This window comes from Parasteatoda tepidariorum, chromosome 9, assembly GCF_043381705.1.
Source record: "Parasteatoda tepidariorum isolate YZ-2023 chromosome 9, CAS_Ptep_4.0, whole genome shotgun sequence".
Lineage (NCBI taxonomy): Eukaryota > Metazoa > Arthropoda > Arachnida > Araneae > Theridiidae > Parasteatoda > Parasteatoda tepidariorum.
Window position 1 is genome coordinate 60,462,502 of NC_092212.1, and position 27,545 is coordinate 60,490,046.

Consider the following 27,545-nt stretch of genomic DNA (forward strand, 5'->3'; position numbering starts at 1 on the left):
GACACTACAACTTTGATTTAAAATAGAAAATGTGCTTTCGTCTCAAACGATATTTAAATTCACTAATCCCTTTTATTTAATGAAAATCCAAAGGTAAAAGAAAATCCAAAATAAATGCTATAAAATGTATAAACATAAATAATAATATAGTTATTTCCATAGAATTTCCATCAAATGCATTATTGTGTAATTGAGGTCATGTGATAATGACATTCCGAATGAGTTTCGGTTTAAGTCAAAAGACGTGACGTTGAATGAAATCGAAAACATGGGAAGTCGTTAATTAAAGATAAGAAGATGTACTTGAATAAATTTTGAAAGAGCAGAACAGCAGGACGTCTCTTCCTTGAAAGTTCTAAGGTTTGTTTTCAGTGTTAATTTTCGTTTTATCTAAGTTTTCTTCTTAAATACCGTTTAAAATTTGTTCTATCAATTGTTTATATTTCATACTTTTCAAAATATATCTATAAATTTAATAATGGTTTGGTTTCAAAGTTGCTAATAAAATTACTTAATGTGAATGCCTTTGACTCCTGATTTTCTTTGCTTGCCGTACTACTTTTATTCTTTTTTGTATTAAAAGGCAAAACATTGTTATTTTTAGAGTTTAGCTTATATTGTTTAAGTTATTAAAGTTTATTCTCTTACTTATAAATGATTGAGCATGACTTAAAAGTTTTTTGGGGTCTAAATTGGATTAAATTAAGCAAAATACATTTGATATTTTATGTTTTCCTTAAAAAACTTCATGTTTCAATTTCTTTGTTATGAAGTGTCAAAATATTGTTTGTTGATGTTAACTCTTATATATTAGAAAGAAACTAGTCACTCCCTAGACTGAGAACTATTATTTTTTTTAAAAAATGCTAATATTTTTTACTTAATGTTTTTACTTTTTAATTTTTTTGTGCAGAAATTTTATGTTTGCTCTTTCCTTTATTTTTTTTAACTATTGTTATTTCGAGAGTTAAATTTAATCTGTTATTAATTATTATTCTTTGACTTACTAATATCTAACCATGACATTGAAACTTTATTCACTACATTGTGATACATAACATGAAATTAAGTAAAAGAAATGTTATTTTATGTCTTTCTTTATTAACTTCATGTTACAATTTCTTTGTTTTGAAGTGTCATATTAGCATCTCTTCATCACGACACTTATATATTTAAAAGAAACTAACAGCTTCTTTGAATGATGAGCTGTTATTACTGTAAAATATTTTAATTTGTTTAACCTACTTTAATAGATTTTATGGTTACGTGCAGGGTTGGGTTTTTGCCGTCAAAAACTGGTTTTTGACATGACAGTGGTAAAAACCGTGTTTTTACCGGTAAAAACCGTCAAAAACCTACTGTTTTCTTTAATTTATGGCATGTAGCGGACAATATTTATATTATTTTCACATAATTGCCTTTTTAAATGAATGTTGTAAATGATTGCTGTTGATTTTGCAACGATATACATGTATTCTAATAGAAGGATATACATTAATATAGTTCCACATTCATACATTCATATATAGTTAAGAAGTACATTCATACTTTTATCATTATAGCTTGATTTGCAAAGGATTCAAAATTTTGCACTTCTTAATTGTTAGAAATAAACAAACAAACAAAAAAGCTTGGAACTATTAATAAATTCAAAAACTAAAAAGAAGAATTTAAAATTTGGCATTTCTTAAATATTAGAAATAAGCTAAACAAAACTTTCAAAACTTGCAACTACTAACAAACTCTAAGTCAAGAATGACTTGACATTCTTCAGTAATGTAATATGCCAAACAAAATGATGTTTAGAAATGTTGAAAATTTTGTTTAGTATCCTAATATTTTACTTCAAATAGTATGTTTTGATATAATCATGTTGGGAAAATGCAAGAATCTGTTCTTAAATATCTTTTAACAACTTTTTTTCTAATTTTATTGCCCAAAAATGAATTAATTTTAAATTATAAGCAGTTAAACTCAAAAATACAGTTTTACCAAAACTATGGGTTTTTGACAGAGGGTTTTTTTGACATGACGGTAAAAACCGTCATGTGTCAAAAACTTGCCAACCCTGGTTACATGGTCTATAGGTGATCTGTAAAATACTCTTATCTTTTTTCCTTTCAAAACATTTACCAGTATTGTTTAAAATTATTGGTTAGCGAATATACCCAGATCTAGAGAGGTTCTTTATTGAACAAGTTTGGTAGCAATAAAGAAATAAAAGAATTTTATCAAACTCTCATAGGAGGCTGATTATCAGAACTCAACTGTAAAGTTTCAATTCTTAAAATAAATTAAAGTTACTTCGCAAAAGGTAGGTATAAGTTATTGGAGCAAGTTCTAAAAAATCATAAGAATTAATCTGGAAAATATAAAATTCTTAATAATAAAGTTTTATTCTTTATTAAAGAATATTGTGTTTTATTTTATACTCTATTAAAGAAAAATGTTATATTTTGCACTCTATGATGAAGACTCTAATTAAAAATAGAGAGTACACTAATCTCGCATTGTCTTTGTATATTGTTCAACAAATTAACTGACTATAATTATTATTCTGCAAGTGTGGTAGATGTGTACATTAACTAATTCTGTTTTTGACTGGTATCTTAAAAACCTATTTTTAGTAAAATTGGAGCAATTTTCTCAATTAATATTTATTTATTTTTTATTCTTGTAATAGACAGTATTTCTGGTAGTTGGAAGAAATATTGTACCTACAATCTAAACATATACAAGGTAAATAATATATTCATAAAGTTTTGTTTAACCTACATTGTTAATTACTTATAATGTATTAATCAAGTATGCTAAGTCTGATATTTAAAATGATATAGTTGAAGTCAATTTTTGAAATATTCGAAATTTGCAAATATATAAAATTGTGTTGGTCATTGGTCTTTTTATCCTTCCTCTCCTAAGATTGTTTAAAATCTAATTTTGTTTCTAACTGGAGAATTATAATATTTGTTTATTAATGAAAGTAATATATATAAGAAAAAGGAAAGTCCTTTTTTTGCATACTCTTACAAGTTTGAATTTAATATCAATTATAGTTTTGTATTTAACACTAAAATTTCCCCCTTTCATCAATAATTTTTTTTTATTTTTTTCTTTATTTTTTATGGAATTTGGATAATTTAGGATTGTTTTTCCAGTGAAAAGCAATGTATTAAAATTAATTTTTGGAGTCTACGTGTTACTACAAATCCATTTTCTGAAATGAAAATAACCAACATATAATAACATCTCTGTATTGTAAAGCAGAATTCTTCCAATTTTTATTATTTTCTTAACTATTATTCATTTAAAAGCACCAATGAATTATTATGATATGGGATTCACAACATATTGGCTGTAATACACTCGTGTACATAAATTAAGTTGCACCAAATAAAGGTTGTAAAAACAAAACAAACATGACTTATTCATAGTCCATTTATTAAACAAGAGTTAAAGAACATAACGGATGATGTACGTATGATAACATTCATGAAAAGTATGATTTTTTTTTCTCCCTGGAGCAAATGTGTAAATATCTCCTTTGAAACCATTAAATATAACATGGTTACTAGGATGGTCAATACATTGTATGTCTTCTATACAAAGAAATACAATCTGTACGATGCCTAGGTATGCTGACTATCAAATTATGAAGCTGGTTTTGAGGAAGATTACTCTACTTAGCTACATTGCTTCCGAAGTTTCAACACACATGTAGAAGAGGGTTGTCTGGCTGCAACTTGTCAGCCAAGCATGCTCTATCCGAATCAAGTCAGGTTAAAATGCAGGCCATTTTAGTATGATTAATATCCCAGGGCTGATTGTGCTTCGGAAAAAATCCGGATTTTTAGCTAACAGTGATCCGGAAGTTTCCGGAGATCGAAGGTTCACACGTTTCAAAAAAAATTTTGATCACAGAAGTTTCTGGAAATCAAATTTTCAAGGGTGGAACTTAAAAACACAGTTTATTTTATTTTTTTATAAGGGAGAGCCAGAAAGATACTTTCATGATTAATATTAATTTTTTATTAGTAAATAGTTGTTATAATCATAAACTCAAGAAAGACATTTTTGTAAATTTTAATTACTTCTCCAGGTCATCATAGGCATGTGTAAATGGTATAGGTATGTGTAAAATTTTAAATATATTTTAAGTAAACTAAGAAATATTGAGAAAAAGAAGAAAAAAAACATTGTTTAAATTTTTTTCAATTTAGATGGGGTTTTTTTTTTGTTTTTTTGTTTTTTTTAACTTAAGAAATTTTTCGGAATTTTGACTTGGGCTCACAATCACCCCTGATATCCTCAGTACATAGCAAAATTTCAAGCAAATATGAATGTGATAGCAAATTATCATATTATCTTGATAGGTGTTATGTTTCTGTTATTTATGATTTTTTTTATTTTTTTTTTATTTAAAAAAAATATATATATTATAGTATTTATTATTATTTCCCTTTAAATTAAGTGATTTCATTGGATGATTTAAATCATATCTAATATTATTTTAAATTGTTAACACCCCCTGCAATGTCTCAAAAACTATTTTTATCTCTGAATTTAGTTATCCTCTGATAAAAAAATGAAATTAAGAAAAAAAAAATTTTTTTAATCATTTTGATACTCTTAAACTAGGTCATATTATTTGTGATTCAGCTATATTTAAATCAATTTTTCAAGCTGTAAATTTATTTATTTTAGCTTTGTGGATGTTTCTAACCATATCTAATATTTTCAGTTGTCAGCACCCTACTGATAAGTTTAAAAAAAGAATATTTTTATCTGTGATATTTACCAACTGATTTAAAAAAAGTATTTTGAATTCAATTTTTATTCTGATTTTTATTTTACTGGTTTTTAACTAAATTTCATTTTTCAGTAAAGCTAATATAGCTCTAAGAGTTTCATATTTTTTATGATTCAGCTACATTGCATCAAATTTTTCAAGCTGTAAATGTATTTATTTTAGAATTTTCTTTTATCTCAGAGTACTTAGACTCTATATCAGTTTTATTAATCTCCCAGTCATCTTTTTTATCAAAACTCTTTGTCATAAGCTTTCCTATTCCAACTGAACACACATGAATCTATTTAATATGATAATTCTCATGGCATGCTGCCAAGGTTGGATAAAATAAATTATGCTGTTGAGAAGTTAAATTCTAATTTGCGACATTGAAAGTCTCCTTTTTCATGGTACATGTTTTGTTTTTTTAAATCTATTTCTATTATTTTTCCTGGTTGGACATTAATTTAATGTTTATTATTATAATATAATAATTGTAATATTATTTTTCTGTTATTTAATTTTTTTACATATTTTAGGCCATAATGACTGAAAAAATAGTTATCACAGGATCAAGCGGTTGCTTGGGACAGCATATTGTAAAATTGTTGCAAGAAAAGGATGATAATTGTGGGGAAATAATATTATTTGATAAAAAACCATATTCAAATAATTTAGGTAAATTTTGAAACTTATATATATATATATATATATAATTTTTTTTTAATTTTGGAAATAAATATTCTTATAATATTTTGTATTTAATGACTTTTTTGATTATTAAATCATTAAAAACTTTTAATTAAATAATGTTATTACATTAACTTTATATTAAAAGAATCTAATGACACTATCTTGTTCTTTTATTTAGTAAAGCTTCACACTGCTGTTAAATTATCTAGGTTGGATGCATTTCTTTCATTAAAATTATTTAGTTTTTGTCAAAGAAATCACCTAAAAAATATTTATATATTTTCATATATAAAGGTTGAACTCTGTTTATAGATAAATAATTTATTGCTTTGTATATTTGTAATTTTGAATTGGATATTTTTAATTAGGTATCGATTTAGTTTCATCGACATAAAACTAAAATATACTATTTATTTTACAAAGATTTATTCTTAAATGAAAGTCTTGAGTGTTTATTTAATTAATCCGTATAATAATAAAAATATTACTTTTTAAAAAATGTGTTTCATAATTAAAATGCATTAGTTGGAAATTTTTTTATTAACTATCTGCAATTAATTCTATGTTGATTAGAAATTTAAAATAGCTGCTGGTTCATCTATTTATGTGTATTCATTCATTTTTTTGGAGGAAAAAAATCAATTGCAGCTGGTAAATAAATTATTTTTAACAATTTATATTTTTTGTATACTATGTGTTATTTTTTTTCGTAATATAAAACTTAAAATTTATTATGATAAATGTCAACTAATTAATAGCTTAATACAATCATTTTTTAACCACTAAATCTCTTTCTATTAGAATCACAAAAATTTAATATTTGAGTATATTGAAAGTTGTTTAAATTATTTACTTATCTGGTGGGATAAAGTAGGTATAAAATCAAGCTTTTTTTTTATAAAAAAAAAAGGCTCTAAAACCAAACCATTGAATTAATTTTACCGAAAATTTTGACACATTTTATATACATTGAATTCATATAGAATAAATATGAAGTATAACTTATCTGTATGTTTTCTTGCCGTAATGCATTTAAAAGAGCATTTTTTGATGTATCCTATTTATCCCAGAGTGGGGTAAATTGGATATAGCTCTAAAAATAGTTGATATTTCACTAACAAACATGTAAATCTTGTTTCGGAAATAAAAATGCTCTTAAATAAATGTATCATGATTATATTTGAAAAAATGAATGATGAAAACTTTTGATTTTTTATTATTTCGTATAAATTAAAAAGCCAATTTTCATGGCTATAAAAATCAGGTTTCACTTCAGATGTGAAATATTTTATGCTATTAAATACCTTATCTGATTGAGTTACTTATCTAATTGAGTTGTTAACTAAACAGTTTACATTAATCAATGTATAAATTTATCATTTTTGTATAAATTCTAAACTGCTGTTCATCAAGATTTAATGCAATACATATACAGCTTTAATTATTCAAGCTTAGAAAGCTCTGTCTTTTTGGGTTTTTTTTACATAATTTGTTTACAAGTTAATTTTTTTTTTGTTGAAAAATTTGAACAGTAAATAATTTAACAAGTGTTTTCCAATAGGCATTTCATAAGCTTTTTTACATCAAATATTATAAATCTTGGGTACTTTTGAAAATCTTTTTGCTTCATAAATACATCCTATAATAGTCTTTTTTTTTTCAATTGCTTTCATTTAAAAAAAGAAAACGAATGTTGTTTTAGGAAATGGAATTTTAAAAATGTTTTTTATTTTATTTAAATTAGGCCATTCAGAAACAAAACCCATGAAGCACTACATAGCTGATGTTAGAGACATGCAATCACTTGTCCAAGCTTTTGAGGGAGCAGACTGTGTCATACACGCTGCCTGCGTTATTGATCTTGATCTCAATCCTGACGTTAAAGAAATGATGTCCACAAATGTAGAGGGTAATATATTTATATTATTATTCATGATAAGTGTTCTTATCTTGTAATCAACTTTCTTTTGTTTCAAAATAAATTTTTTAAATCTAAAAACTGGGCAGTTTATATATCAGTTTGGAAATAGCTGTTTTTTTCTAAAATTTTTTATTTGAATTAATTTCTTCATTTAAATTTGAATGAGTAAAAGTTATAAAACAATGTAACATTGTTTTATAATAAAGTTTATAGCTCATTTTATTAATATATTCCTCACTCTGTTGAAATCCCTAAGTCTGTTATCATTTTAAAATATTGTAGAGTGGAAGACATAATTGTATAAATATTAGTTTGTACCTGTACTTAAGAAAGAAAAATTTTAAATATATCTTTTGATAAAATTCTTAGCTGATTTTTGTTTCGTATTACTTATTCTATTGAAATCTAAGTCTGTTATCAAATTAAAATTTATAGAGTAAAAGCCATAATTGTATTGATATTAATTTGTACATTAATTTTTTTAAAAATTGTACTTATTCTTTTACTAAATTTAATCTTAATTTCTTATGTATTTCACTTAAAACTCTAATATGAAGCTTTTGGAAAATATTACAAGATATATTTTATCCTAATTATTGAATAATTTAAAAAGGAACCTACTTGTTATGCAGAAAAGCTACCCGATACAAAAAATTCTTTACCAAACACTGAAAGGATTGAGCAATAATTAGCCCTTAGAATATTATCTCATAAAAGGATAGGATATATACTTTGAATCAAGCACAAATTCTGTACCTTTATTAAGATATATTCTGCTGTTATTGGTTAGAGTTTAGTTCAATATATTTAGCCTTTTCCTCATCTTCTTGTTAGCTAATTTTTATTTTATCGTGATAATTAATTAGAGTCACACGACAGAATTATGAATTACTCTTTTAAGCCGCTAATTTTTAGCGTTGAAACATTTTTCTTATTAATCATTTAAATTATGCCAAGTCATCCTTAAATATTCTATTTTTTATATGGAGTTCAAAAACAATGTAACTTTTCCGCAAATAAAGAAGACATTTTACGCTACTATAGAAACATCTTCAAAAACGATTGTTTCGGTACTAACTGTATACTACTAAATGTATATTATCAGCTGTGGCATGCAGAGGTTGTAATGTTTCCTAGAACAAACTTCTTGATCAGATGGCTCAAAACAGAAGAGCAAAAAATTGAATAAATAAATGTGGGAAAGATATGTATCCATAAAAATCAAAATTTTTATTTTAAATCGGCTTTTTAAATAATTTAAGGTAAAAATTATTTTCTGGTAAAAAAATATATTTTTGCCAAGAAATATTTTTCATTTTTTTCTTAAATGTGAAGAATATTTAAATTTGTATAATCTAAAACTGCCCTGTTAAATTTATCCCATATTTTATTCTTAATAAAATATTTTGTTTGAGTCAAATATTGACTTGTTAAAAAAATTTAGTTATGTAATAAGTTGATTTCCTGAGTTGTTGCTTGGGTGTCCCCTATGAATGGGGATCTTCATGTTATTTTCCCTCTCCTCCTTTGCCTTCCTCTGACTATTTAATGGTTAATTAATAACATTTTCAATAAGTGCCCTTTTGGGGGGGGGGAAGTTAGAACATTTTTAAGCTTATTTTCCCTATAATTTTATGTAATCTATACTTAATATGAAGTATGTTTTTGAATTGATCCCCATGATTAAAGCTTGGTGGGAAGTTTGGTCATTATCAAAGCAATATTTAATAAAAATAAAAAAATATATCATAATCCAAAATGTAAGTTTTTTTAGCTATTTTTGAAAGTATTGAAATATTTATAAGTTTTAAAATAAGTATAAGTTTTAATTTGTTAGTACGGTTTCCTTCAACAACATTATGTATAGTACAGGGGTGGCGAACCTTTGTGCAACAACTTGTCATTTTTTCAAAAATTTTTTAATGAGGTCATAGACGTGCCGTCAAATAATTTTGACTTCGTGATTATTGGGAAAATAATAATACTAAATACTATCAAATCAAAACTCTTTATTTACTATGAAAAAAAAGCATTTTGCAATGTCTCAGTTATAAGTGTAATTCAACTTGAAGTAACATCAGTGTGACTTCTGTTGTTGCAGATTAGATGACAAATAACTTATATTAGGTTGTAAGATGTTAGTTTAAGCAGAACTGTTACATCTTTTTTTTCTGGATATTTATTATTAGCTTGTTTTTTATGGTTATTAATTGTTTGTTTTTTTGGCATTAAATATTAATGTTTTGTTAATAATTGTTTATTTTTTTGCTTGTTTTTTGTGAATTTTAATTTAATTGTTAATATGCTTCATAGTGAACGTTGTGATCAGTGGCGTGCCCAGAATAGTGTGTCACGTGCCATAAATGGCACGCGTGCCACTGGTTCGCCATCCCTGGTATAGTATTTACCTTAGACCATTGTTAAAATATTTTTCTATTCAACTATCTAAAAGATATCATTTATTTTTTTTAAAAAATTTTCCCTTTATTCATTGTAATTATTCAAATACATCTTTAAATGCCTTTTTTTTTTCAAAAGGCTCTCTTTTATACCTGTAAAGTTAAAATTCATACTTCTTAAATATTCCAGTAATTTTTTCTTTTTCACAGGTACAGCAAAGGTCATTGATGCCTGCATTAAAGCAAATGTACCACGCCTGGTGTTTGCCAGCACGACAGACATGGTTTGTGGTAGTGAGCACATATTTTATGGAACCGAGAGTACAACTCCCATTCCTAATACTTGGATGATAGGAAAATATGGGGAAACTAAATGCTTAAGTGAAAAACTTGTGGTTGAAGCTAGTGGAAAGACATTATCAAATGGTAAATATCAATTCTTACTTCTCTAAATGAGTTATGCCAATTCCACTTCATTATCCCTTTCTGGTATATATAATTAATTACAATCTTCAAATTTTTAGGGAAATTACACTAAAATTTCATGATACGATATATGAATATATTTGTTTCCAAATTTTACATTTCTGTTTTTCAGCTGCTATCTGTGAGCTCATATGTTGATATCATTCCCTTTGTTGATAAATTTCTGTATAAAATTAGTCATTCTTTCATTTTAATAAGGATATTCCAAGAAAAAAAATTTGTCTCTCTTTGAAACATTGTTTTAAGTTCTAGTTTTCTAATATTACTGTGTGAGAAAACTCAACATTCATGTTTGGCAAATAAAAATAAATCTGACTTTTAAATTACGCTCAAAATTCAATCTGGATGATTTAAAAAATATATATATAAAAAAAGGCTTCATAACAGCACTAACAAAAGGCTGACAAAAAAAAATGACTTATCTTGGTATTTAAAGATTTAAAAAAAAAATTGATTTTCAGATGCCAGAAACAAGCGCTTTATAGAATTAATTTTTTTAATTGTTGTGAAAGATTTTTTAAAAGAATTGTTTTATTTTTTAATAACATTTTAGCAGTTGCATATCTTTCCTTCTATAATTTAAGTTTACATTTTGATTTAAATTATGAATAGTTCAAAGAAAACCTTCATATGCATGTATGTGTATGTATATTTTGTAATCACATTTTTTTTTCAAAAGTTAGCAAGTGTGCAATTACCAAGACTAGGGAGTTGAAAATATATTTTTATTATTTTTTCCCTTTATGGTATTATAATTTATTATTGTAATTTTTTTTTCTTGGTAATTTTCTATATTTAGATTCTTTCTCCCTTTTTTAGTCATTTTTTTATGAATTTTGAATGATATTTTTCATTTTAGGAGCATAAGTAGACTTATGCGGCAAGATTATGATTTTTTGTTCCTAGTGAATATAAATGGCAGTATACTTAATTAAAACGTTTTTTTTTTTTATTTGGTAGTTTGGTTTGTTTTCAAATTTTTTGAAAGAGAGTTTTCCAATATGGGGCCTCGGGGGCACAATCTGTTTTTAGTATAACCACTGGCTACAGAAAGGCTCTAGCATGTTGGCATGGCAGTGTGTCCCGTGATGAAGTATTGTTTTTTCTGACATGCATATCTTTAAAATTTGTTTAATTTTTATTTAAATTCTCACATTTTATTTAAATTGTGTAAAGTGAATAATTTAATACTTTAAACTGAATGTTATGTTGCATGCTTTGTTTATATTCGACTTCCACATAATCATTATTTTTGTTACTTATTATTTACCCTTTTTCCTCATATTTATTTTATTTCATTTCAACATACTCTTTCACATGATTTGTGTTACTACATTTCTTTATCATTATTTTTTATTATTCACTTATTTATATGACATTTAGTATTAATCATTTGACATGATAATGTGTTTGTCAAGTGATGTTTCTGTGGGTTATGTTATACTGAGGACCCTTGAATAAGTCTTTTATTTAACAACAAATATTAGACATTATAAGATGATCCTAGAATGTCAAACTGTGATTATTTTCTCCTTTTTTTTAAACTTTTATACAAATTTATCTTTTATTATGTAATTGAAAGAAAAAAGTCATAACTTTATTTTGTTAAAGGCATAGCACAAAAAGTTTTTCTGGGGTTTGGGGAACTGTGGGCTAAACCTTCTAGTAGTTAAAATTTTCTACTTCTATAATAACTCAGTTGTGTGCACTATTGAAAATTGTGAAGAAATTAACTAATCTATTTTTTTTAGTGTTAACTGTTATAAAGGAAAATAGTGTTTTAACTATCTTGCTATTGCTGATTTTAATTCTTAAAACTGATGTGTTCGTGTAGGTTTAAACAAATACATATTTTCATAAAATATTATGCTTCACATATGTTTTTAACTGACTAATCATATTTCCCTTTAAAAAGAAAATAGAAAATTTAAAGATACTTCTAATATATTTTTTTATATTCTGACATTTCAGTGAAATAAAAAATGCTTTATTTTTAAAAAAATTATTTTCTTGACCTTATTTATTTTATTTACATTACTCACTTTTTAGTAATCACTTGTATATCACCGCAAGTGCATAAGTTTTTCAATTTTCATCTAAATTATCCGAATCTGATGCAGTTTGATCTGATTGCCTGCTTGGCACCATTGCAGTTAAAAAAAAATTCTTCGAAAAAGAAAAATATACACTTTTCAGAAACTTTTGCAAATACAGCAAAAATCATAACTGGAAGGGGGTAATATCATAACTTACTACTGAATACTATCGGGGAGAAAATGAAGGATTTTTAAAGTTTAAAAAGAACGACCATGTTTGTCTATAATTTATTTTATGGCACAAGTTGCAATACTTCATAATATACAAAAATAAGTACATAAAAATAGATTTATTGTTAACATGTCAACATTATAATGAATATGGTTCTATAAACAGTGTTCAGAATTATTTCTGCTATAAAAATGGTTTTTGAATACCTACATTCAAGGTTGTAGTTGTTCTGATATTCATGGTGAAAAATATTTTTATCTTTATTTATAATGATATTCGTGATTTTTGTGGGTGTTCGGAACATCTGTTTTCACCAAATTCAAATGCAGATTTTAAAATTAATTTTAAGAATTGAGAAATTTGGATTTTCGAAACAACATAATTTGATTGGACTAATCTGACTTAAGAATTACAACTATATCTTACTTTATTTATTTATTTATTTTTTTACATAGGTAAGGACAAATTACGTACTGCAGCCATACGTCCTACACCTTTCTATGGTGAAGAAGACAAGCACTTTTTTTATAGAATGTTGAAAATGACGAAAAATTACCATGGTTACTATCAGCGAATCAGATCGTTGGATGAGAGATTACAAATCTGTTATGTTGGCAATGCAGCATGGGCGCACATTAATGCCAAGAACCGATTAGTTGTTGATGAAACAATCTCTGGTGAAGCATTCTACATAACTGATGACACACCTATAATTGATATACATGAACATGCAGCTGAATATTTAAACGCTCGAGGGTTCACCGTAAGCACCTTTATTTTCCCCTATTGGTTGGCTTGGCTACTTCTTTCCCTACTTATTTTGTTGATCAGCGTTATTAATGTTTTTGTGAAATTTAATCCTAACATACCTCCAGTCTCACAATTGAATTATATGTGCTCTACTTTTTTCTACAATCGCAGTAAAGCCACTCTACGCCTGGATTACCAGCCAATATTTACACCAGAAGAGGCTAAAGAGAAATCCATGGAATACTATGTTAAGGTGCCATTGTAAATTTAACTTTATAAAAATTAATATGCATACTATTTTATGTATTTGCCTTTGAACACAATCAAATCTACTGTTTTTGGGTTTTTGTGTATTATATTCTTTTCGAATTTGTGAACATTCCAGTTTCTAGTATTTTGTTTCATTTACACTTAGAATTATGAATATTGTGTTAAATCTCACATTTGGGTAGCATCTTGAATTTTTTTGAGAGAGATTATTTTAGTTTTAATCAAGTGCATTATGTAAGGCACACAAAAATTATGTTTACTTTTTTTCTTCCTAAATTACTATTTATGTAATTATGCACATTGTAGTATATAATTAATGAAGTGGGGAAGATGCTGATGTGTAGCTGCCTACTCTACAAGAATTAAACTATTTCTGCTGATCTGATTTCATAAAGAATTTTCTAGGATTTATGTATTTTAGAGAATACCATTAACTGTGAAATTTGTTAAAAAATACTTGTCAAGTAAAGAAACATTTTTTTTATTATCTTGTTTATTGCTTGTTTGTATATTTAAATATAAATTACTACTAATGATGGAGTTAGCTTCATTTGCAATGATGAGTTTGAACTTTTCTTTTTTAAATATTCTTAAATTTCCAGTTCTTTTTGTTTTTCAAAATTCTGCACTTTTATTTTAAAGTTTTTGTTATAACCATTTAAAATAAATTCCACAATATCTATCATTATTTAAGATAATTATATTGAATCTAGTACAGATGATGCTCTGGAATCTTTAAATTTATAGGCTTATAATGTGTTTTAATTGTACAGTGCAGAACCTCTTATCCGGAAATCAGAAAACCAAATAACCGGAATGAAATTCGGAACCGGAAATTAATTTTCTTCCATTAAAAAAAATTTTTTTTTCCTGCAAGATTTTGAGCCCATTTTGTTATTTAGAGCGTACGGCGTATCCAGTTGACGAAAGAACTGATTTAGAGGACGGATCTCACATAAGCACAAATAGCCTATATATGTTAATGTTAATAATAACATTAATAACAATTAACATAACATTATATAAGCCTGTATATAATTTTTATTTCATAATTTCTTTCCTTATTTAAACTTAAGTGTATTATTATTTATCATTTTTTATTATTTCTAAAACTATTTCAAAATAATTTTTTAGTTTCGTTTTATAAACATTAAAAAAACGGCATTTTGTAGCGATTCAGAAAACCGGAAAAATCAGTTATCCGGAATCGCGATGGTCCCGATCATTCCGGATAGTCGGTTCTCTACTGTATTATATTTTTTGAAATATTCTTGAATAAATAAACTTTTTGTAATCTAATTTTTTTAAACGCTATTTTAAATATTGTTACTAAAAAAATTATGTATAAAGAAAATATGATGACAGAAAATGCAAAACTAATTGTATGTAATATATTAAAAATAATTTTTGAAAGGCATAATTTTATACAGAGAAATTCTTTATTGTGAATCAATATTTCCCTACCAATGAATGTCCTACTTTGTTATTGGTGTTTAAGTTGACTTATGCACGGGGATTTAAGATTTTTGTAATTATGTAGTATAAAAAAGTTTTTGTGCTGTTTTATAAAAAATTCCCAAAATTCGCCTTATCTAAAATAGTTAAAGTATTACATGCACAATAGTTAACATAAAATTTACATTATTTCGTAAATTTACTGAATTGTTTCCTTTTATATTGGCAGCTACTCTGATGCAATCTACTGAATACCCATTTTGATTTTATTTACTGTGAAAATTAGAGCTTCTTGATATAAGAGCTGAATATATAAGAGCTTTTTAAATGTTTCCTATTAAAAATGACCAAAAAATTATATTACTGATGAAAATATTTAGTCTTATTTTTTTAGCTATTTCCTATTAAGATTATTTAAAACTTCTTACTTAAGAAATAAAATGCAATATCTTGTAATTTAAGAAATACCTTTTCATTATTTTTTATAACTGAATTGCTAGAAAGCAAGTACTATACAAAATACTACCTAATTAATATCAAAGTGTTATTTTTGTTCCAAATTACTTGAATATAAAATACATGACCGCAAACTGAAAATCTTCGTAAGGAAGTAAAGTTGGTGGTGCCATTGTAAATAATTGATGTGAACAATACCTCCAACCTTTAATGTTGCTATGCTAATGAAAAAACTACAATAGTGTAACTTAAAATATAAAAAGGAAACTAATTTCTTTTTATTGAATTAAAAGAAACAGCAAAAAAATTATGTTAATAGATGTTATTAGTTTCTGTGTTCAACTGAAATCTACTTAAAATTACTTGTTTTTCGATCAATAGATTTTACATGTTTCTTTTTCAATGATTTTCTTATTTTAGAATTTACGCATATTGTTTCATTTAAAATGTATCAAACTTAATTTAAGATAATCTTTATTGTGGGACAAAGAATATTTTCACATTTTATCCAGCCACTGAAATTTTAAATTAATAATGTAGACTGTTTCATTTTATTTTCTTATGTAAATACTGATACAATGTAGTGACAAAGCTAAATAGCTTTTTATTTATTTTATTATTTTTTTAATACTTTAAAAACTGAAAATAAATTAGTAATTATTTAGACTTTTTATTTACGTATGTTAATTAATTTGAAATATACAAAACTTAGGTTAGGATAAACTTCATAGTAGGAGAAAGAATATTTTCAAAGCTTAACCACTTAGCTCACTGAATTTTTGAATAAATAATTAGAATACATGACTGTTTTATGTTATTTTGTTATACACTAATTACATTATGTTTTGACTGTTACAAGATGGCTTTGTATTATTTTTTCTTTGCATAGTTATCCTGTATTAAACTTTGTAATTCTCCAATTTTTAAAACTGTTACTATTCATTTATAAAACTATTTCTATATATATTTAAAACTGTTACTATATATGTGTATAAAACTAATACTAAATATATATATACATACACACAGGGTGTGTCTGAATAAGACTGCAAAACTTTACCGCCTGATAGAACGCATCTATAGGAGCAATCGTCATAGAATGTATGATTGAAACACAAGTAGTGAGAAGTTAAAATTTTAAACTATCACATTTAAAGAATTAACACAAGAATGGGAAAAGATGTTATCACCTAGTAAAGTTTTGTCAGACTCACCATGCATATAAAAGTTTGTAAAGATCTTAAGAGTTTGTAAGAATCTATAAACATTTTTATTTACCCTAATAAGAACTTAATATATATTTTATTATTTTTCTTTAATAATTCTTATTAAGTAATGGGATTCACCATAGGTTTTTTAAAACATACAGGGTTTTGGAGTTAATTATTTGGCACTGTTTTCACGTGTGTATGTGATAAACAGTTTGGTATTAATTGTTTTACTTTATATCTTGCTATATTTTGAAGTGTTTCAAAACTGAAATTATTTATAATTGACACTTTTGTTCTGCACATTTTTACTTATTTTCATTAACAAATTTTATACAACTTATATTTTTGTATGGCACTTTTTGATACGTCTAACAATAAATGTTATGCATTAATACAGTATTGTTTGTCATGATGGATTATTCAACTTTCAGCTACATCTCCACTGCATTATTCCAGAGCTTAAAACAAGAGTGCACAATCTGCCAAACAAATATTCCAAAAATAATCAACAGTAAAAAGCACTATATTATAAGGGAAAGTTCAGAAAAATCTTGACGTACATGTATGTATTATGGGATAGTTTGAAATTATGAAAAATTAGTATACCTTGCAATTTAAGAGTATAAAAAATTAAATAATAAAAATAAATAGTTTAATGTTTTTCAGTTGAATTATCTTTGAAGATATGAGCGCGATAAATTGAGTGGATAAATAATTTGTGTGCAGAGAGTTTTTGATTTGCTTAAATAGTTCTAGAGGTATGCCGAATTAGAATTAATAGATCCAATCCTTTGACAGTTTTCTTAATTGAACTATTTTGATCATATTTCCAAATTTCGAGCTTCCCTCTATGTTATTAGGTTCAAATATCCAAAATGGTTAAATAGTATATTTATTTATAAAAATTTAGTTTTTTTTTTATTGATTTTGAAACTTTTAATATTCTTAGCACCACAGACTTATAATATAGATTAACTGCTCATGAGGCATTACATGCGGAAACGAGCAACCCCATCACGTGACTCGTTTACTGTTTCACGATTTTCCAATCCAAACTTTTTCCAATGAAAGCGTTTCGTAACCCACTCTCCTGTTGGGCCATTTTTTTTTTCTATAAGCAGGTGTGATTCTTGGTTTCACAGTCCAATGAAAAAGAAAAGGGGAGAGGTTCTTTCTTCTTAGAAGGGAAACATATTTTGTGTTTCATATTTCTCTTAAAAAAATAGGACTTAATTTTTGATTTTTTTTCCCCCTTAGTCGTATGCATGTTGTAAGTCGATATTTTTTCACCCTTCCAATAACTATTATTATTTATTTTTCATATTCGATGGCACAATAACAATATCAAGGTTTTATAAATAACTATATAAAACTTAGTTTTTTTTTTTGGTTTAAAACAATAAAGTTTATTCAGGGATATGAAAGATATATAACATAACTGATTCACAAATTAAGTTCTAAAAATTGAATATGTTCCTAAACAATAACTTACTAATTAATGAAGCATAATCGATATATTCTACTTCAATTAAAAAGCTAAACTGTAAATACGAAGCTCTTCTCAGTTTTGTTACAGACAGTCAAGTATTCAATACATGCATATTGTTTTAAAATTGAAAAAACTCAAAAACAAATTAATAAATTCAAAACAAGTTATGTTATAGAACACAAGTTCGTTCTTACATCTATACTATAAACTTTATGAGAAGATACATTAAAAATCATGGTTTTTTAACCGTAAGAATTTTTTTTTCTATGGAATATTCTTTTTAAACTGTGATCGATTTACATAAATATGCAAAGGTAAATTAATGATTTTTTTCGTATCATTATAACGGAACTTGACCATTTTTTAAAGCAATTTAACACATATTTTAAAAGGAATAACAGAACAAATTTATAAGAACAGTTTTAATTTAATTCTAATTAAGGGAACATTCAATAAGAAAAAAAATAGAGTTATTTGAATTAACTTTTACCAATCTAGTATAAATATGATAAACTACTCCAAATAAAAATGTTGATCGAATTAGTCTTAAAATTTTTTCAATTAAGGGAATTTTGTATTTGCTCACAATAGAACACTGCGTAGTTAATTATTTATTTTTGAATTTCCTAGTAGACAATATTTTAGTTAAAGAGTTCCATGCAAGATTTCTTGGTTGCTGACATGAAAAATCTAACTTTATTTATCAAAAAAGGTAAATTATAATTATATATAATAGGTAATTTAATGATATGAAAAATTTCGTAAATTATTTTAAGATATATAGACTAGCTAATAAGATATCAGTTCTAGAAATTATCAGTTAATATTGTCTTATCAATTGAAGTCTTGTAATTAAAAAAAATTTGCTTCATTAAACAGCTTCGCTAGCTTTAGGTGTAAAATGTTACATAAAATCTTTTTTCTTAAGCTTTAGAAACAAAGATGAGGAAATAAAAAACAATACTGACCAACATGGCCAAGATGAAAGAGTATTCTCCGACCGGAATTTTGATGAGAATAATTTTATTTTGATGGACGATGGGTCGGAGGACGGTGTGCAAAATATTAAAGAACACAGTTAGTGGACGCAAATTTGACAAAGAACACAAATAAAAAAAATTTTAAACCTTTAAAAAAATCAAAGCCCTAAATGACTTATTATGAATATTACATTCAAAACCAAGTTTTCGGAAGAAAATTTTCTTTTAATTCAACCAGCTTCCAAAGACGCGGAATGCGATAACAAGAAGAAAAAGGTCCCAGCAGATTGGCCACACATAAAAGGATATAAAAAAACGACATTAAAGTGATAAAGATGTTAGAGATAATATTGAAGCCAATATGCCAAAAGCAAAATCACCCGGCTCAAATCTTTAAATAAATTATAGAATATAAATAGATAAAAGTAAAGGATAAATAAATGAAGCAGAAATTGTAACGCTACTAAATCAAAATATTAAACATTACTACACTAAAATATCTACAATATTAAATTATTCTAAAATATATAAATCAATTTTAAAAATATATTATTGTAAAGATAAAAAAATATTATTAAGATTAAATGATTTATTCTAATAAATTACTATTTGTAACTGGATGGTGGAATGGATATATTTATATTTGACTCGATTTATAAATAATTCATTCTTTTTTTCATGTTATACATTAGGTGGCCCAACTTGCTAAACATTAGTGATAAAATATACGAATGAAAGATTAATAGTTAATGTTGTAGATAATTATTCCATTTTAAATCGTTTAAAAAAAAAAGTAATTTCGTCATTAAAGGTAGTCACCTTTGTTCGCTATGTGGAAAACGCGAAATTCCAGGTGCTTTCTCTAACAGCATTTTATGACATCAAGAAAACATATTTTTCTTTCCATTACTATCGCTAAATATAGGAATAAGTAGCCAATATTGCTTACCATTCCTTCTTTTTCGTCACGCTGAGTGGCTGATTCAGACTAGTTTTAAAGTGAGTGTGATTTTATCATTGCGACAGCAGTCTACTTAAATTATTAGTCTGTGATCTGCACAAAGTAATTCGTATCTTTGAAATCAACCCTTNATTTAAATATATATATATATATATACAGTCGAACCTCTCTAACTCGAACCTCGATTTCACAAATTTTTCGTTATCTCGAAGAAAAAAAAATTACCTTCAAATTTCCTATTTGTGTCCAATGTTAAAAAAAACTTGATTTCACGAATTTTTTTTCTAATCCCTCGATAACTTGAATTTTTTTCCATAAATAATGTAGATTTTTTTTCTAAAATTAAAAAAATATTCCCAAAAAAATCTTAGGAATGGCTGACAAGGCATGGAATGATGTGTCTTCCTCTACGATAATGAATGGCTACAAGAAGTCTGGATTCATTTAAGATCACAAAAGTAGTCAAACAATCAATATCGTTAATTCTGCTGAAAACTACACCGAAATTGATTGGAACAGATTGACCGGACTCATGAAGCTTGATGACATGGAATTTCATGACTTTGTAAACGTAGATCATGCAGTAACAGTGTGTGGTCAGTGGGATGACAATGATATCAACGCTCAAACGAAAGCTTCTTGTGAACTATCAGAAGAAGAAGATGATGAGGAAATCGAAGATTTACCGCCCAATGTTACTAACGAACAAGCACTTCCTGCAGTGGACACTGTAAGGAGATTTATTGAGAGGCAGCCGAATATGTCAGAGGAGACATTTAAAGCTATAGTTCACTTAGAAAGTGTTATAGGCTAACTTTCTTACACATCTCTAAAGCAAACAACAATTGAATCTTTTTTTAAGTGAAAGTGTAAAAAGTGTTTTAGAATAAGTATGGAATAGTAAATAAGGTAAAGAGCATTTTTCTTTATTCTACCATCGATAACATGCGATTTTCGATATCTCGAATTTTTTCTCCTCTCCCTTCAAGTTCGAGATATCGAAGTTTGACTGTATATACACACACACTCACAATGAGCCTAAAAGAAAAACTAATACCCTGAATAACTTTAATTCTAAAGTTCGGATTTCAACATACTAGGTGAAATTAATGGTTCAAGGAACTGATTTCAAATTTACTAGTTAATTATTGATAACTATTAATGAGGTTACAAAATGGGACCTTAAAAGGTATTTTCTCGGAAGAAACGTACTTTTTTTCCCGTCAGATTTGAATTCTTAAATTTGGATCAGATATCTGGAAAATATGGTCCCAATAATTTAGCACAGACAGTGGCCAAAAGTTTTGTTTCTTCAATGTTGATTTTACGTTTTGCGTATTTCACCATAACTCAGGAACTTCTTAATTAAATCAGAGTTATAACATTCATCTATTGTAAGATATTAAAATGTGAAATTAATTTTCAATAATTATGTATTATATTTTTTTATTTTATGTTGGTCTAAAAATTAAAATAGTATATGTTTTTTTTTCATTTTTTTAAAATTTATTTGTCAAAGTGCAAAATTTTAGAATAATCAGTAGTAATTGCTCAAGAGAGATAAAAACTTACAAAATATGGCTTTTTTGAAATTTCTAACTCAGAAATAATTCAACCGATTTCATTTAAATTTTGTATTTTGATATTAAAAATTATGCCACTAAAAATAAAGTAAAAATTTCATACCTTGCAATTAAAACTTTTTTGATTATTATTAAATGAAAAAATAACTAGAAGTTATGTTTAACAAATGAATTTTCTTTGGATAAGTGAATGTTATTACTTTGTGCAAAAATATTTTAATTTACTTAAAATTATCCCGAGATATGACAAAATAAAAAGACATAATAGCGCTTATTGATTAGCATATTTAAGGTTAATCCTTAATCACTCGATACTGAAAAAAAGAAAAAAAAAGAAATTGGAACTCTTTGGAAAGAAAAATTTGGAAAAATTGGCACTCTTTATGCAAGCGTACAGTGTGGCTACTGAAAAACTCAACTACTCTTTATTTTACAGTGCGACGAAATCTACGGCTTAATAGAAGGGTGTCTAGGTATAGTAGAATGGTTATAATTACGAGCAGGGAGAAAACAGTGGAACGGAATCCCTCTCTCTACAAAAGTATCAAGAAATACAAAACGTCTTAACCAATATATTTGGTGAACCAGATGCGGCTTTATTGCGCCAAACTCAGATACACTCAAGACTGAGAAATTTAACAGTGACGTAAACTAAGTTTGAAGCAAAAACAAAAAAGGTCGCCAAAGAACCCTCAAGTTTTGTAGATAATGATTACACGCATGATTCAAAAATTTCCCTGATTTCAAGATTACACGCATACATTTATTACATTTCTGAATTGTTCCTGTTTGAATCTTCCGATTGTACATTTCTTTAATATATTTATAGTACCTTTAAACATCAATCAAGAAACTATAAGAAAGAAATTTAAAAAAATTATTTTTAAAAAATGTTTTTACTAAAATAATTTAATGGAAAGGTGTTCTTTAAAATAATGTTCGTAATTTTCCAAGTGCTCATCTTTTTGAGCTCAATAAAGATAGCTGATAAAAATTAATATGAAGCTTTAATTAATAAACAAATATTTAAATAAAACTTTAACACCAGATGAATGAAATTTAGAGACAAGCGTCAGTATGGGTTATTTTTCGCCAAACATAAATTATACATATTACGTAACTTATTTAAATAAATGATGTTTTCGACTGAATCTGACAGGGAAAAGTAGAAAAACATATGCAGTATTATGGAATCATGTGCCCTGTGTTTATTGTAATTCATATCCTCCTACTGCTGCGGAATATATCTCGGAAAAAATATAAGTCCTAATGATAGGAAAAGTAAAATATTAACATTTTAATAAATACGAGTTCAACGAATATATAGAGTTAATGATTGAATAATGAGAGAATAATGATGATATTGAGAGTTTAACGAATATCCCCACTAAATCTAAATAATTAAACAGATATTATAAAAGGTCAGGTACACAAAGGGTCATGTTTTTAAGTTCTGATAAAATTTCATAAAAACTCGATTAATTTTAAAATTTTCGACTTTAGTTCACTACTACTGAAAAAATAAATCACTCAAAAGTAAAAGGATGTGTTAACTTTTTTTTCCATTGAATTTTCGAATGATTGTTGTTATTTATTATTGAAATGTATAATTACTGCTTAGTTTGGTTTTAATAGCAAAAAATTAAAATCGTTTGCACTGCAGCGTTTAATTGGATATAATATGAAAAAAACACAACTACTTCGATTTAGTAGGAACAACATATGACGCAATGCTAAACGAATGGAATTTAGTTGTTGTTTATTTAGTTATTGTTATTAGTAGTTGTTGTTATTTGTTAGTTGTTGTTGTTTACTTAGTTGCATTTAGTTTCAATAACTTTTCTTTATCATGCAATATAAAATCTGGCGAGCAGCTATTTAAACGATCGAACACTTCGTTTGTTTATTTGTGGCTTGAAGTTAGGCTCGCAGAAAATGCCGTTCATGGGTTAAATTTAGTAGGANTGATATTTTTAACACATCTCTTACTGTTTTTTTAAGAAACTATGTTCAAATGTTTTAGTATTGCAATGTCATTAGTTGTTACCACTGTTCATGTTCGTTAGTTACTACCACTGAGGAAAATTATAGCTTAATATTGTTCATGGGTTAAATTTAGTAGGAACAACACAACCTGTGACGTAGGCTATATTATACCCAATTCATTGTTTAAATTTTATATTAGTTTGGTTATAATAACAAAGAATAAAAATCGTTTGCACTGCCGTGATTAAACGATTATTTAAATTTAATATTATTACAGTTATTCTTTTAATTTTTTTCCTACCGTCTGCCATTTCTTTTCTATTGAATTACTATATTCTTTCTGAATAAAAGGTCTGGGTGTATTGTTTAATGTATTTTGTTAAAATTCTTTACTTGCAAGCAATATTTATTAAAATTTTGTTCCGATCTATCGAAACAATAGCTGATGTACCTGAGGTAAGAATACGTCAGTTATTTTATTCTCTTAATTGCATTAACTGAACGAACGTTAAAAACTTTCTTTTCTGCAACTTTTTTTTAAAAAAAATACTATTTTAATCTATATTTTATGCAGTACATAACCTAATTGTATTCGTATGCCCTTAAATAGGGCAGGTCGAGTTATGAATAAACAATAACCTAATTGTATTAAATTTTAAATAAGAATACATATAACAATCATTGCAATGTGGACATTACGAATGAATTTTTGGTTGATTTATTCTAGAATTCTTCTGTGGTTTTTTTTTTCTTATTTTTCTATTTGTTTAAAATGTTGTATTGAGTTTTTGTTTGGTTGTTCAGGCATTTAAAATTTTATAAGGAAGAAGGAAATGCTTTTGAAAAGAACAGTTGCAGATAATTAAGTATGAGGAGGGACACTTTTTAATGTAAAGCGAAAATTCCGTCGAACACAAAAACTGCGTTCTAACCTTATTAACAGAAAAATTTATTAGGAAATTTTATTTAAAGAAGAAAAAACAGTTTTCCGTAAATGAGCCCCTGAATTAGACAGGCCGACTTATCATTCATTTTTGGAGCAAGAGCTAACATAAGCACATAACATAACTAATACTAACATAACGTTAACTTGCGAACTTGTTTGCTCCAATATTGCTTGATAGGACAGCTCTCATAGTATAGGAGCCTTAGTTATACCTAAAGAGTTTGAATAATGCGAATTTCAACAAAAAAAAAAGGAGTTTAGCAAAATTTCTCCTGTTTTTAAACTGATTTTCTCAAATGAATTCTAAAACCAGAACGGAATCTTGAAAACTTCCGCTTCCGGTGTATCTCTCCGCTTATGTTGTTTACGTAATTAAACTGGATTTCATGTGTTTTAACCCGCTTATCCTACTAGTGATTTCTTAGATTTCAATGACTATTTTGTTTTTTTCTTCGTTTGAAAGTTAATTTGCAACCTCTAATATCCATACTTTTTTTCCCATTCACAAGTATTTTAAATATATAATATTAAAGATGGTTATTTCGTAACGTAGGACTATTTCAAACTAGACAAGAAGAATTTCAGTTATTATTTCCTTCCTATGAAATCTTTGTGTTTGCTAAATTTTAATTCGATTGGCGAGTGATACTAAGCTTCCTTGATAGCTTCAGCTATCAAGCTACGTAACATAGAAAAATAGCTACGTAACAACGTAACATAGAAAAATTGCATGGATTGTTGTTCAGGCTATGTTCATAATTAATAACTGTCGATGGATACAAGTAACATTTCCTCTTCCAAAAAGAAAAGAAAAAAGAATATTTTTCTATTACAGCATAAGTTTATTCAAATTTGATGCTCTTAATTGTTACACATTCTTATTTCCCTATTCAGATCAATTGAAAGTTTTTACTTATTACTTAAAAAAATGCTACATTAAAAAAATTTATATTCATCATTAAGATTTAAGGAAGTAATACAGTGCAGACCCAAAGAAATGACGATATTTTTATGGTCACAGTGCCTTCGAAAACCTGCACTAAATATTACGCAAAGGTGCCGAAATAGGTTCCTAATTATTTATACATCAAAATTAGTTATTTTAGTCTTTATTTCTTTAAATATTGAAAGTTTTATTACAACACAGATTTCGTCACCTTTTAAGTTTGTGAGTACGCAGATTTATATATGTTTGTTTACTTGTATAGAAACAGAGTACATTTTTACTTCGCATTAAGTAAGTCTAGAAGAATTATTAACATTATAGAAGTTACAGTATATAAATAATATGCTAAAAAAACAAATTCTATCGATTTTTAGCGATTTTGATTGAATGAATTATTCGATTGTATGATGAATTTAAAAACATTGAGTTTTTAATATGAGCATCAAAGGAAATCAAAAATGAAGAATAAAACGGATCAAGGGAATCACGGGAAAAAATGGCTATAAGACTACTTAAGTTTGTTTGTTTTTGAAAATAAATAATTTGTTCCAGCTGAACTATTTTTGATAACACGAAATTATTTTGTTTTTTATAATTGTTTAGTTAAAATAAAATATTTATGTAAACTAACTTTTTCTCTCCTTTAAAAGGAGTGAATGTTTAGTCCAGAGTTTAAATACTTTGCCAAAACTTTTCGTAGGGCAGAAAACTATTCCATCGAACTGTAAGCCAGTTTTATAGTAAGTTTTAAGTTGCTTGCATCATTAGGTCATACTAAAATGTAATATTCCTCGAAGAAATATAGTTTGCAAATTTTCAATCACCATTAGTGACAGTTTATTTCTCCTTTTATTTAACTTTCTGTCAAGTAGTTTTAATTAGAGTATAATTATTATGGGAAAGTTTTTTTTGCTCTCAGTGATTCGGTCGCCAAATATAAAACAAACTTCTTCGTTTCGTACTTAAAGGGGATGAATTTTAGAATAACTTCTACAATTAATGGATTCCATCTTCGACTAAAAATGTAAAAAGTGGCAGAAACTCAATTCATATTTATTTATTTATTATTACTCTTTAACTAATCAATCTAAACTACTACCAGGATTTACATTTCAAATTATTCATATTTAAAGCAAAAGCATTCTTTACATTCGTTTTCAATGTTAAACTAAAAACAAATATGCTATCAAAAGCTTTTAATTTTAATCTCTATAACTAAAATTTTAAATTTTAGTACACACCACTTTTTGCACTGTTAATCACCCGTGGTAATTTTGTAAATGCAAGTTGATATTCCTTTTAAACTGCCTCGAATTAAACCAAATAATCTTGAATAAGAGGAAAAGAAGAAAAAAACCTATTTATTGAAATTATGTTTAAGTTCACACACTCATTATCAGTAGTTAAAAAATAAGTTAAATATTTATTACAAGGAAGCAAAAATATTTAGAAAACGCTTAAGTTCAAGAAAATTTATTAAAGCCAAAAACTTTACGAATACTTTATTATTCGTAAAAATCTTGCGAAAGTAATTTCCAGATGCAAAAAAAAAAAAAAAAAAAAAAAAAAAAAAAAAAAAAACTATTTAAGTAAGTTAACGGTTTATGAATCAGGAAATAAAATTTTAAAAATATTTGAAACCTTAGTACCATTACAGCAGAATTATCTATTTTTGTAATTGTTATGTATTAATCAGTGTTATTTATATATAAGGCCGTTTGACGTAATATAACTAAAATAATGAAAGATGTATAGTTATGTATGTATGAACTATTAGATTGATATACATAGATAAAGTTAAAATTTTTAATTATTTAATAAAGGTTTTCCTAAATTAAACATAAGTTTACTATTTAAAATATTTCAAAGAAAAATATGACATAAATTTTGCTTACTTTGGAAATATCATACTGACGTGTATTGTTAGTGAGTCATTGGTAACGCTAAGAAAATATC

At 26.3% G+C, this 27,545-nt stretch overlaps 1 protein-coding gene across 3 annotated transcripts; it reads left to right on the forward strand.

Moving 5' to 3' along the window:
* The first annotated feature begins 150 nt into the window (after positions 1-150).
* On the forward strand, positions 151-17,097 carry LOC107437550 (3 beta-hydroxysteroid dehydrogenase/Delta 5-->4-isomerase type 3). 3 transcript variants are annotated; one of them, XM_016049605.4, is made up of 6 exons: positions 221-360; positions 2,684-2,739; positions 5,329-5,467; positions 7,227-7,391; positions 10,013-10,228; positions 13,012-17,097. In XM_016049605.4, exons 3-6 carry the CDS (start codon positions 5,335-5,337, stop codon positions 13,569-13,571), a joined length of 1,074 nt encoding a protein of 357 aa, XP_015905091.1. In that variant the 5' UTR covers positions 221-360; positions 2,684-2,739; positions 5,329-5,334; the 3' UTR covers positions 13,572-17,097. The 3 variants fall into 3 exon arrangements, with proteins under 3 accessions (XP_015905092.1, XP_015905091.1, XP_015905090.2); XM_016049606.4 differs by lacking the exon at positions 2,684-2,739 and having other exon boundaries at positions 151-360; XM_016049604.4 differs by lacking the exons at positions 221-360; positions 2,684-2,739 and adding an exon at positions 5,078-5,199.
* The last annotated feature ends 10,448 nt before the right edge of the window (positions 17,098-27,545 follow it).